Source organism: Plectropomus leopardus, chromosome 15 (assembly GCF_026936395.1).
Source record: "Plectropomus leopardus strain MGB_pleo_1.0 chromosome 15, ASM2693639v1, whole genome shotgun sequence".
NCBI classification, from domain to species: Eukaryota; Metazoa; Chordata; class Actinopteri; order Perciformes; family Serranidae; genus Plectropomus; species Plectropomus leopardus.
This window is the reverse complement of record NC_142190.1, coordinates 33,805,089-33,819,433: the sequence shown is the minus strand read 5'-3', so window position 1 is coordinate 33,819,433 and position 14,345 is coordinate 33,805,089. Positions and strand designations below refer to the sequence as shown.

Below are 14,345 nucleotides of genomic sequence, written 5' to 3'. Positions count from 1 at the left end.
TCTCTGTGTGTGTGTGTGTGTGTGTGTGTGTGTGTGTTTCAGAAAAAATAGAGAAATCACACCAACTTGCTCTGGTTTCAAATGGTTAAATAGCTTGTGAAAAGCATCTGAACACAGCACAAGAATACTGATGTGAATCCAAATTTCAAAGGGTTGATGTATTCAGGGTCATATTTCCTCACCTCACACTTTGATTCCTTGATTAGCTTATGGTTGTCTTCCATGTCACTTACATATAAAAGCCCATTTTGATTCATTTTGTGGCACTGCATCAGAGGGAATGTTAGCAAGCTAACGCTGGCAAAACACATCTGTCTCTACCTGATGATGTGTTTTGATAGGCTTGGTGATATTTAAATGTAACTGGCCATTGAAATTATGCCTTTTGATTTTGTGTTTTTACTTAATATTTTCGAAATCGTCAGCTTTAGATATAACTTTGTAAAAATTAATTTTAAATTTAGACCAAATGTCAGGTCCTCCACAGCCCACTAGATGGCACTCTGAGGCCCAGTGGTTGAGAATCACTGTGTTAGACCAAAAGAAATTGCTAGAGGACACTTCAGTTTTCAGAGGCTGACCTTTTTATGTGTCTTCCTTCAAGGAAGTTTATGGCAGACAATGACTGATAGTTGAACACTGTCATTAGAGTGTCATTCACTCCTAACCTGGAAGAAAGAAATTAACTTTTTTTAGTATATACAGATCAACATCATTCGCTCTTGTGTGATTTTGCTTTAATAAATAGCCTTATGTCATTAACTGATGGGACTCTGTTGAAAGAAATGTTGAGGTTTTTTTTTTAAACAGAGACAGGAAAGGTTTAGCAAAACAGCTGTATATGAATTTCTTCTTGTGACAGGTAGAGACATTGAAACTGTAGTGAAAAGAGGGATCAAGTCAGTGCTACAAAACTCACTGGCAAGCCTCTGTTCCTTTAGATGAGTTTCAGCTGAGCAACGCTGCTAACACTGCTCAAGCTACTCAAGCTACTCACAACAGAGTGGTTACTCTAACATGTTAACACTGTGGCCAAAAAAGAAAAAAACACTGGTTCTGCAGAGCACATGCACTGTTCATGTAGGCAGTGTGGCCTGGGCATCACTCTCCTTACATAACAACCAACGGCATAATCCTTACTGCTCCAACTGAATCTCAGCCTCCTGTCAAGCACCTTGGCATTAGCTTTCCTGAGGAAAATTAACAGTGTGATACCCTGATGACTGGAGATCACCATTTGTCCCTCCCTTTTTAAAAAAACAGAGCCATTGTTTCATTCTATGAGATCCCCACCTGATAGCAGGTCTTTCTTCCTGATGAATGCAGTCTGAGCCCAGCCCTGTGTCTCCCTCCGAAGTTATCTGAGGGAATGCCAGGTCTTCCTGGCCTCCTGAATTCCTCCCACAGCTACACCCCAGTATGTGATAGCCACCTGCCCACTGTTTCACAGTTCTCCAAGCCAGGAGGGTCCCTCTCTTCAGCTTCACTGATAACCTCCCAGCTAGCAATTTTTGGTTCTAAAAATATTCTGAGAATGTTACAAGTTAGTTCCCTGAACATTCCTCCTAAAGTTACATTACAATTCTCTGTAAACATCAAAAATGTTTTATGGGAGAACATTCCATGATCTGCCACCTTTCAACATCACTAAAACCTTAGAATGTTGCAATTATAACTTTATGTTTCTCTGAACGTTTGGGTTTACCAGCTCTGTCTCCCCCACCATCTGATCCAACTCACCAGCGGGTGATCGGTCGACAGCTCTGCTCCTCTCTTCACCCAATTGTCAAAGACATGTAGCTGCAGATCTGATGATGACACCATTGATCATTGACAATTGTTAAAGTAATAATATGTATTAAATAAAAGGTCCAGTGTGTGACATTTAAGAGGATTTAGTGGCTTCTAGTGGTGAGGACTGTAGATTGCATGCAGCGGAAAATTCTGCTGGTTTAAATTCCTTTAGTGTTCATCATTAAGGATGTTTTTACTGGGAGTAAAATTGTCTGCAGAGGTCTCTTCCTCTTTAAAACAAACAGATCAGGTGATTAAATCCAGTCATAATACTGAATACAGAAGTGTCACAGTGTTTCTGCTACACTGTTCAGCACGTCAGCAACAAGCTCCTGCTAATGTGTGCTCCCCTTTTTCTGATGTAGATTTTCAGGAGGATTTTACTGGGAGCTGAATTATCTACAGAGGTCTCTTCCTCTCAAAAACAAATAGAGCAGATGATTTAAACTGGTAAAAACACTGAATAAAGCTGTATCATGTTTTTGAGCAACATATTTCCATTTGAGCTTCCTTAAAGAGGTCCTTTATGCTTTTTGGGTTTTTCCCTTATTTAAATTTTTTTGTGTAGCATTTTGTGCTTGTAAAAGGTCTCCTAAGTTATAAAGGCCAAAGTCTCTCTCCCTCAGAAGTCATGGCTCCTGAGCTGACTGAAACAGCTTGTTTGAGTTTCAGTGTTTGCTTCCTTAACTTAGTGATGTCACAATGTCACAAATAGAATAGACCAATCAGAGCAGACTGTGCTTCTCATGAGGCAGGACATAAGCTCAGACAGGCTGTTTCAGACAGAGCTTGCAGCAGAGGGCAGTATGAGACGTGATGTGTTTGTTAAACATTAAAGCATGTAAACCTACTCTAATAGACCCCCAAAATACAAATATGATCCTGAAAATGAGCATAATAGGGCTTCTTTAAGAGCCCCCTAACATATATGATCAAAGAAATCAACATTTCCTTTTTAAAAAAATGTTGTAATTATTTTCAGAACACAAGGCTCACAGAATTACAAAACAAGAATTCAGCATTTTCTATGTGCCATAATGTGAAGTCAACCATTTAGTATGTCTGCTTAGATGTTGCTTTTTGACTGTGTACTATCTTATCTTATCTTATCTTATCTTATCTTATCTTATCTTATCTTATCTTATCTTATTTTATCTTATCTTATCTTATCTTAAATGCCTCTCAATCATATAAAAAAAGAATATATATGTGTTATATTTAGCTAAGTTTAGAGGAATTTACTTAATTTTGCAAAGTTGTTGCAGATGAAAAATGGCAAGTGAAACTGTCTTTTTAACAGCTTCAGTAAAGTAGTCTGACTTACCGTGATCATCATAAATAGGAATTTGATAATGATGAAGTTGTGAGAGTTCTGTTTTGTTAATACTAATAGAATTGACTAGTTTGCAACCAGCAGAATACAGATAAATAGCACAGTAAACTTGATTTATACTGAAGTTGCTAAAACTTAGAAAGACTGATTTCATTAAACTTGTCATTTTTAAGTTGCAACAACTTCACAAAATCATGTAAATATAACTGAATTTTAAGTGAACTTAGCAATTAGATATGAAATAAACATAAATTAAGATTAATACTTACTTACATTTTTCAAGGCAATTGGTTTCCTAGATGTTTTTAAAAGTAACATCAACTTGTGAGATTGTATAGTTTATAAGCCGAACAGCTGACCCACCTCAGCAAGTCAAAAGTATGAAATATAATTCAGCAATAAAACATTTGTTTATTTCGATTTGTTTGTTCGGATTCATTTTCTTATTATAGCTGGAAATAGTGCATAGTGTCCTGGCGGGCAGTTTGTGGTAGTTCTTACAAACACACACACAGACACACACACACACACACGCACGCACAGAGAGACCGACGGTGCAGATGAGCTCTGAGGGGTGTTCAGATCACTTGGCGGTCTGGTGTTGCTTCCTCTCTTGGTTCCAACACGCATGCATTCAGTCTGTTCTCTTTTCGACGCGCGACACTGAGGGCGCGCAGCGGAGCAGGACCCGTGCCTCTCTGTGGGTCTGTGGATGGATGAACAGATGAATAGCTGACAACACCGTGAAGTTGACGTGGCGTTCAACACGGGGCTCCTGCAACTTTGCGTGCTGTTGGGGGTTGAACAGGTGAAGCTGGAGAGTTGGACAAAGCTGGAGAAGGATTGCACTGATGGTTCTCTGGTGATCGGAGTGTCGAAGTGATGGGATAAACCAAACACATGATCGATTCTTTGGATTCACAGATCAGAGTCCTGCTCGTTATTCAAAGCTTTTTTCACAGGAATCTAAACATCAGTGATGTTGAACGGGTGTTTTTCCTCTCTGAGTCACACAGCTGTGTTTCTGACGTGAGTCTATGGGAGAAAGCTCAGCGGACACACACTTTTATACAAGATTCTTTTGTGTAAAACTTCCAGAGATGAAGGAAAAATGCAAGAACGCAGCGAAGACGCGGAGAGAGAAAGAGAACGGAGAGTTTTATGAGCTGGCCAAACTGCTGCCGCTGCCGGCCGCCATCACCTCCCAGCTGGACAAGGCCTCCATCATCCGGCTGACCAGCAGCTACCTCAAGATGAGGGCAGTCTTCCCCGACGGTAGGAACATACACACAGCTGCACGCGCACCGACGCGCGGGCTGCGATTATTAACATGTGCTGGTAGAGAAATAATGCCCGGTTCTGAGGACAGAGGAGGACAACAGAACGAAGGCTATTTAAATGTTTAACCAATGAAATAAAATTAACCCTTTGAATCCCGGATCGACATCACATTTTCTGTGCTGCATTTAGACGCCTTTCAGAAATATTAAAACCGTCGGACCCTGAAACTGCTGCGATTTCTTTGAAAAACACTGGAACAAGACAATGAGCAACTCGGCAATAAATGAATGGGCCTAGATTCAAACACTTACTTTTAAATAAAAGCCAGGGGAAAGTGTCCACAGAGCTATGTTTTTCAATTATGATTTATTTTTAAATTTGTTTTTTAGTTTTTCAGAACTGTCATATTTTAAGCTGTTTTTTTTTTTTTTTTTTAGGTAATTTCCTTGTTTTATTATTTTTCATTTATTCCTTTTTTACTTCCCGTTTTGTTTTGTTTTGTTTTGTTTTGTTTTGTTTTGTTTTGTTTTGTTTTGTTTTGTTTGGTTTGGTTTGGTTTGGTTTGGTTTGGTTTTGTGAGTGTGTGTGCTAATTTTCAGGTAGGCCTGTAGGCTAATTATTTTTTTTATAGGTTACTTTTTATTAATTCCTTGTTAATTTGGGGGTTATTTCTTCCTAAATTGCTCATTGCTTTTTGACATAAATCAGAGTTGTCCAGATTTTAAAAGGTTTAAAACACAAAAATCACACACTCCACATGTTTTATATAAGAGTATATGCAAACATCTCCTCGTCTTTTTCAGATATCAGATTGTTATGAAAAATATATAGAAAATATACAGACTCCTAGAGTTGAACAATAAGCATTTGCCAAAAAAAAGGGAGTTTATTCAGTTTATTGCATTTTAATTTGATATATTCCAAAACACAGCTTCTATAACAAAATATCGTTTCAATCAATCCACAGACATTGTTGTTCCGCTGAGGTATCCTCTTGTGAGAAGGGGAAAAATGAATTCCGTAAGAGCCGCGCGGGCTCTCTCCTCAGAGGAGTTTCATTTGTGTCTCTATAAAACTGTCTGTGGTGAAAGGGAGAAAGTCAAAGTGCACCAGGGGCAGAAATAAATTCATACACTTCCTCTCTGGTTCCACTTTTTAAAAAAGAAAAGCATCAGCGGCAAAGCGTTTACAGCCTATAATAGCCTACCTATTTGATTTAATAACTGTTAATACGTAATTTACTCAGCTGCGTTTTATTGCTCATCAAAAAGTGAGACGTCCATGTTATAATAATTTACCAACACGATAACTACATGAAAGGGTGAAAAGCAGCCGAGGGGATTTTTACAACCTGGTAACCCAAATGTTGCTGTTGGCCAAAGAATTTAAAATAAAAGAATATATGAACTTTCTTTAAGTCCATAAATTACACCCTATAAATCCTGCGCAACTGCTTCCTTATTTTAACGATGCTGACAAAGTCATTTAAAAAAGTTTGAAAACGTTGCAGTAAAAAATGAAACGTCACTTGAGTGATAGAATAAGACTTTGCGGGTCGTTTTTCGAGATTACTGCAACATTTAGAGTGACTGTACTACATTTAGAAATTGAACTGAAAACATAAACAAACTAATATTAATGTTTCTTTTCCCTTGTGTCATGTATTCTGGCCTTTCCGTGAGTCGAATTAAGGCTTCTCTTTGCAGAAGTGAAAGCGAATGTTTGCTCCTTCACTAAATCATAATCTCTGGGCTGTTAAAGTAATTTTGTTAATGAGGGTGTCATCGGAGTGTTGAGCTTGTTTTCCCGCTCTGATTAAAAGCTGATGTCTGCTTTAAACGCCTCACTCATTCATCACGGTAATTATTTCATTAGGACGCAGAGAGGTAGACTGGGGCAGGTTAGAGGGCAGCCAAACAGAGTCTTTCCTCTCTGTCATCACTCATAAAGTCAGAGTGAACACACGGGCCTCTGTGGCCGGGCCACCCGGGGTGTCCCGCTGCGCTTTGTCCGGGGTGCAGTGAAGCCTCGGCGGCTGCAGGCCTGCGCATCCACCCCCTCCAACAGCCGGGACACTGGCTGTGCATTAAAACCAGCGTGAGTGTTTTTGGGAATCCACAATGTTACGGATCCAATTTGTGGTGGATTATTTTGTAGCCCTGTAATCCCAGATATGATCCATAATGCAGGGCCGCGGGACATGGGACAGGCTGCTGAGCGCGTGGAAGCACTTCACCACCCCGCTCTATGACTTTACCATGTGCTCAACATGTTATTATGTCACTGCAAATACAGACAGTAACCAGACAGGAGCAGACACATGTTTATCTGCATTTAACAGCATTAACGATGAAGTGAAGCGTTTTCTACTGTTCCACGTGTTCATCCCGCGCGCTCTCTTTTAATGAACTCTCCCTGGCCGGCCAGGGGACAGCGGTGTTTACAGCTGAGGGCCTCTGCTGCTTTTAAAGTAGGCGATAACCTTAAAATGTACCTTTTATTATTTTTGGATACATTTTTGCAGCAGAAAGCGGATCCATGTCTGTAGATTTACCCGGCTGCTTAAAAATAACATTTCTATTTGATTTACATGGTATCACAAATTGGCTAATAACCAAACAAAAAACATTAAACTGAGCTAATAAAACAACAATATATTTTTTTTTTTTATAGAAATATGCACTGAAATGAGCAGCTTTAATTTGACTGTAAACGGCCTACAGTTTAAACCTATAGGATCTGTTTTGTTTTTGCTTATCATTTCGTATTTCATTATATTTAGTCTTACGAGTTAGTTAGTTTTCTTTTTTCTTATCTTTTTAAATATATATATATATATAATTAAAAACTGCTAGTTTGATTTATTGTACAAAGAAGAACGTCAGAAATCCGGCTGGGTCCCTAAAATGTTGCGGTAATTTTAACTACCATCATCAAAGTGATCGGTTATTTCAGATAGATCAATCTCGATTTATAATCTGTTACTAAGATACGATTCTTTCCATTAAGATAACAATATTGTGTTTTTCCGAATCCACAAAGTAATCATACATTTTTTTAAGATAGCTTTTTTTTTCTTTCTTTTAATTATAACCTTATTAAGGTTGAAAAGCCGTAATTTAATACTATAGGCAAACAGTCCGCAGAGTTTGTGTCTTTTCTTGCCCGTTGATCTGTGGGACAAAGTCCCCCAACAAGCCAAACAATGAGCACAGCAAGAAAACACGAGTTATTTCTATATAAAAGAAATGTGTCTATGGCTGGCAGCTGTTATTTCTACATGTTTTTCTCATGCGCTTTATTAAAATGAAGGCAGCAGAGTCTGCAACTCTGCAAATGCCCATAATTAATGTTATCATTTTTCATATGCAGAATACCCATACTAATAACTGACAGATATGAAAAGTGAAATATATAATATTAGTATAATTTAGAGACCCTTGGGGCTTTAGTTCAGTATTTCCATCGGAAGAACTTCCTTAAAAAATTGTATGTTACCGCTGTTGAAATGATCCATCAGCCTAATTAATCAGTCAGACCTGACCCTGCTACTTTGCAAAACCCAAAACACATTATTATTATTATTATTATTATTATTATTATTATTATTATTATTATTATTATTATTATTATTATAAAACAGAATAATAACGAGTAGAATATTTGTGTATATTTTACTGCTAATACCTCTGTAGTTTTTCTTCTATATAATTTTTATTTATTCATGTATCAATAATCTGTAACTGCTCCTCCTGTCCAAGGCGGGGGTAAAGGGCTGAAACAGACAGACAATTCACGCTCACAGTCACTACTAGTACAATTTTAAGTCTAAAATGTGTGAGGAAGTCGGAGAAACCCACACTGACGGGGAGAAACCAGAAAGGCCCCGGCATGCCAGCCGGCCGGCGTTTTCCTGTGAGGCGACAATGCGCACCACTGCACAAGACTAGTTTTAAGATAAAAAAAATAGTGCATGATGAACGTCCTTTTTGTTTGCAACCCATAAAACGGAGCTACTATTTGGTGACTTTTCATTTTGTGTTTCCCGTAAAGCCTCAGTGCCAATATTCCAGCCGCTCTGGTATGATGTGAAAAGCAGAATCGATTCTACAAACTGACCTGCTTAGTGGAAACACTGTTCAATTCCGCCAGGCTCTCAGCAAAACTGTGTGCAGGAAATGATTCCGTAAAAATGAAAGTTTATATCCACGTAAGCTCCCCAAAGTATAGATTCTACCTTATTACACTCAGACCTTATGTGGGGCTTTTTTTTTATCACAGATGTGTGCACATTTGTCTTTTTTTAGCTTAGTGTTGATAAAACAGTAAAAGTTCACGTTCTCTGTAGAATAATTTGATAATATAGGAGTGTGTGACATGTTACCAACTGAACAATATTCAGCCATACATTGATTTTGGAGCACATTTACTGTCATTTGTGTGTGAGAGAGACATACAGCCTGCAGGGCAGCTGTTTGGAATCAGTGAGGATAAGCCTTAAATCTGATGAAAACATGCTTCTGACACTGAAGTCAAGCAGTACACCTTGTACAGATTTTAAAAACACAGTTGACAGTTGCTTTCTAAAAAGAATCAGTGAGAAGTGGCTGGACCATGATACGTCACATTGTTGACCCTACTAGCTTGATGACAGCGGGGCATTTGATTTGTGCCAGCATGGATTATGGAGAAAAGAGCTGAAATGAACAGTGTCAGGCTCAAACATTTCGGTCCTTCCTGATCGGGTGTTGACAGAACTCTCTGTGTCCTCCAGTGTTTCTGTGTTTATAGCAGCTCCCACACACAGCTGTATGTGAATATTTATTTTAACCTAAAGCACAGTGCCCAAAACAGAGATGCCACTCATTCTACTGACATGTTTCACAAAGCATGTCTCAGATCTTTGTCCCAAAGCAACACACACTGATGTTAGTCTCCAAGCAGGCCTCTGCATCTGTCTGCATGTAAAGATAAGCACAGTCATGGATATGCGCAGTGGGCAGTTATGGGTTTTATTGCTTGCACAAAGATGTGGATACACATACAAAGCAGATCAGTTACCTTTCAACAATTAGATGATACAATATCATTTTTCAAAATGAATTTTGCAAATGCAACACAAGTGCTCTAGACCTCTTGCCCTGTCCAATCTAGTACAAGGATGACTTTTGGGAAACATAAAAATTTTGGAACATTTGTTAGAAATTCAGTTAAAAAATACTCCTCGGAGAGTAAGGGACCACAGCCAAACCAGTCATCAGAATCAATGTTGCCATTGTACATCTCTCCTAACCATAAATATGTAACATTGGGTTAATATTAACATTGTACGTTATTATGTATAATAACATTATGATGTTGAAACTTTATATTTCTATAGTGCTACACTGTCATTGTAAAATTGCCATAAAACACAGCCAAATTCTAACAGTAATGTACTTTCTTTTTTTAAAAAAAAGAAAATAGTGAAACATTGTAAAACGTGGTATTTTTGAGGCAATATCACACTGTAAACCTCATATTCTGCTGTAAAATGCTGTTACAAATGTAACAGCAATATAATATTGAAGTAAATCATGGTACCGACACTTTAAAATAATAATATGATGCAGGCAACTACAAATGCACATGTAATTCAACAGAAGTCTACACTGTAAGAAATTACTGTAAAAATATGGCCAAATTCTGAAAGTAATGCACATGTTTTTCAAAATACAATAAAACACTTTAACACTTGATGCCCTTTGAAGCCAGTATTACACTATAAGCCTCATATTTTCTCCCTATGTATCATTTTGTCATATGGATTACTGTTATTTTTTTATGTTGATCTATTCTGTACACGACATCTATTGCACGTCTGTCTGTCCTGGAAGAGGGATCTCTCCAGGACAGACAGACGTGCAATAGATATCGTGTACAGAATAGGTTTTTTTTCTCTTTGGTCACTGTAAGGGCTGGAGGACAGATGGATGCTGTAAAGCCCTCAGAGACAAATTTTGATTTGTTATAACGGGCTTTATAAATAGAATTGACTTGAAACTGATGACAAAGTCATCTCATATACATGTAATCAGAACTATATCATTTTACATTGATTTATATGATGCAGAATGTGTGAAACATACAAATGTAATGTATGTGTGGTTCTCAGAAACATAAAATGCCAACATTTTTTTTCTGGCGACCCCACTATAGCCTGGTATGACTGGAAAATGTGTGCATATTGGATAAATTCCTCAAATCCCATTTCAAACTTTACACCCAGTGACAGACATCAGTGTGGGTCATGAGAAAGGTAACAGCCTCTCACTTTTGCAAGTACTTTTTCAACTTTATTATTATCCTGAAGAGAATTTGATTTACAGCAGGCATCAAGACATAAAAAATAAATAAAGGACAACATTGGAAACTAACACAGAAATATAGAAAGTCTCACACTCAAGTGGAAACAAAGATTCTCCTACCTCACTGAAGCAGAAACCCAAACAGTTCCAAAACAGCACAGTAAATAAAGAAATGCATCGTCAGGTCAAGTAAAGTATGCATAGAGGCAATAGACAAAATACACAGTAATAAATAATCAAGGTAAGAGAAATAAAGAAATACATAAAGAAATATTTAAGGTGTACAATCTAAAAACTATCTAATCCAGATATATAAGACGGCAAATCACCGGTAAGCAAATTCAGTTTGTCAGTGGCAAAAAGAAGCTGTGGCATGCCTTGTTCTAGTTCGAAGCATTCGGAAACTGTGGCCGCGTAAAGAGGCTGGTCAGAATAGTTAAGGATTTGTTGAGCCTTACTGCTAACACGCTTCCTGCAGCTGGGCTGGCTGCATCCCGATCATCTTATTTTTGCCTCCTTGACCAGCTTTGCAAGCCTCACTTTACATTGTGAGATTAACCAAACCAAGCCACAGAGTAATTTGTGAGGGCAGATTATATGAAACACTGATGAAATAAAGCAATTAAAGCATTGCACACCTTAAACAGGTTCATCTTTTCACTGCTTGAGTTTTTTACAAATAGCATAAGTGTTGGGTTCAAAACTGAATTCATCATCAATTCCAAAATATTTATAATAAGAAACAATCTCAACATCCATATCCTGACTGATGGTGTGAGTAACACTGGGCTGTGACCTGCCAAAATCAATAATCATATACACATTTATCAAAAGGTAAAAATCTTTGCACCAAGTGCTGAAATCATCCACATGTTGGCCAAAATCTCGACAACAGAGGCAGTAAAAACTTAGCATTAACCAAGGAAGTCACACCGGCCACATAAATACAGCACGCTGAAACATACTTCAATGTTCTTGTCTGAGTGAGTTTCTGCTTTCCATTTCTCTGCAGGCAGACTGCTCTGCTTGCTGACCTGCTGTCATATCATTGATTCAGACAGCTGCATGTTTAGCAGTTGATTTGCTCACACTGCAGTGGGAGAATCAGAGAAATAACTAGATTAGCCTTTTTACGCTCTAAACATCCTGTATATGATCAACACACATATGTCATTAGAATACTGAGCTATGTGCACAGGTGCACCCTCAAACACCGTCATTTGGTGAATCAGTCAAGGAGAAGAAAAAAGATCTGCTGTTAGTTGAAAACTTCAATATTTTACTCATGAGGTGTCATGTAGCTCACCTGGCAGAGCAGCTGTCCCATGTACAAAGACTATGTCTTCACTGCAGCGACTGTTGGTTCGATTTCAATTTAATTTTCTGTGCTGCATGTCATCACCTCTCTCCCCCTTTCATGCTGTAGCTATAGAATAAAGACCAAAAAATAATCTTTACAAAGTTTGTTCACATCCCGTCCAGGCCGTCTCCACCAACCGATTGAAATATCGTCTGTGATTATCATACAAATGACTGTAGATCATTATACAAAATATTACCACAGAGAAAGTGTATTTTCTTTGCTCTTTACCGTCAATGTGAGGGTCTAAGGACAGAGGGACGTTGTAAAGCCCTCTGAGGCAAATTTTGATTTGTGGTAATGGGCTTTATAAATAAAACTGATTTGACTTGACTATCTGTAACATACACATTGTTTTTTAAAATTTAACCCTTTAAGAGGTTAATTGGCGTTAGTTTTCTTGTGCTGCATTCAGACTCCTTTCCCTAGCATTTAAATCTCTGACACCTGAAGGAATTGGTTTGATTTCCCTAAAAAACACAGAGATAGTAAAAGGTGACAAGGAAATAACCTGAAAATTAGCTGGGGGTAATTATTTGAAATTATCTTTAAAAAAAATTGAAAAATTCTGAGAAAACAATAGAAATAATTCTCTTGATATTACATTTCAAATTATGTTACAGAAAAAGGAAAAAAATACTGATAAAATAAAATAATTAAAAAAAAACCTAAGCTTATGTTGTTGTTTATGTCTTTTTTAAATTTAACTTTTCTTTTTTTTGTTTATTTTCAGGTAACTTTTCATTAATTTCTTGCTAATTTTTTGGGTGATGTCTTATAAGGTTCCTCTTTGTCCTTTTCCCATGTTTTTAAAAGAAAGAAACCCAATTTGCTGATATTTCAAAGGGTTAAACACAGCTGTAAATAGCATTCAAATAAAAAATATTGGATCATTAAATATGGGGAGGATGTTGTGACAGGTACTAATAATACCTGCAAATCAGTACAGAAATGACAGATCTGTGTCCTCTGTGGACATGTCAAAGACACTTTATAGATGAAGACACTTGGAAAAGGAATAATATAAATAATGTCTTATGTTCCTTAAGACACATTAAAGGAACCGTGGTGCTAATTTAAACATCATCACTAAGTAACAAAGTGTTGTTAATGACACAGATCAGAAGCTGAATAAAGCTGAATTGAACTTTAACACCATGTGCACATATTTGTGGCAGTCCCCAAGGACTTAAATAACACAGCTATAACCAATCCACAGTCTGTCCCTCTCTAAAGTGCTCGCTTTGTGACGGATTCTCCTCAAATGGAAAGAGACTGCAGCACCACCTCACTGACGTTTATACAAGCAAGACTGCAACAACTAACACAGACCACTCTCAGTACACACACTACACAGTGTTTTTCAAACCAAAATCTTGGAGCCTTGTCTTATATTTTCAAAACATAAAACTTTCTTGTTTTTATCTTTCGATTGTGTGTGTGTGTGTGTGTGTGTGTGTGTGTGTGTGTGTGTGTGTGGCCTGTTGGCGGTTTGATGTTTATTTGCTGATTTTTTTTTTATCATGAATATGTAATAAAATCATGTCAATAGCCTGTATATAGAGATGATTCAAATATAATATTCCCATCCCAGCATCACATCCTCTTTGATATCTTCTGACATTCTGATTTAGATTTTTAGTGGGTTTTTTTCCCTGTGTCCTCTTAGTATTAGAGTTCCATATCTTTGTCAAAGATGCACAAAAATGTCATAGCAATGTCAGAATGTTATTGGGGTTGTGTTGTGCTCACACAGCCACTCTTTCCAATGGAAATAAAGAGCTTGATCTGCACAGGGTCAAATTAGCACAATGGTGTGAAGGCCAGTGACTGTGTATTGTCAGTCTCTGTCTCCCTGACTGTCTCACCATGTCTGTCTATCTCTGTAGGTCTGGGTGATGGATGGGGTCAGTCAACAAGGTTCAGTCCTCTGGACAGCATGGCCAAAGAACTGGGTTCCCACCTTTTACAGGTAAGTACAGGAAAGCACTAACTGTAGTGTAGCGCTGCAGCATGCTCTGCCACACGACTGTGGCTGTGACAGTTTTCTGTGGGATGATTATGAATATGATGTGCTATATGAAACTGCCACTCTGAACCAAATTATTTCACAAGGAATGTCCCCATCAGATAGAAAGTATCAGTATCAGCCCGATCAACACATTTTTTTTATTAATCGGTCATTGAGCCTCACCCAACCCTTTGTTTACATCTGCTGTCATAAAGGTGT

At 37.8% G+C, this 14,345-nt stretch overlaps 1 protein-coding gene across 1 annotated transcript in view; it reads left to right on the top strand.

Annotated features, from left to right (window-relative positions):
* The first annotated feature begins 4,227 nt into the window (after positions 1–4,227).
* sim2 (SIM bHLH transcription factor 2) overlaps positions 4,228–14,345 on the top strand; it is a 31,523-nt gene continuing 21,405 nt past the window's right edge. The window contains exons 1-2 of the mRNA XM_088088499.1: positions 4,228–4,402; positions 14,005–14,087. Of these exons, the coding sequence (XP_087944625.1) occupies positions 4,228–4,402; positions 14,005–14,087 (258 nt within the window). The remainder of the gene's footprint in view (positions 4,403–14,004; positions 14,088–14,345) is intronic.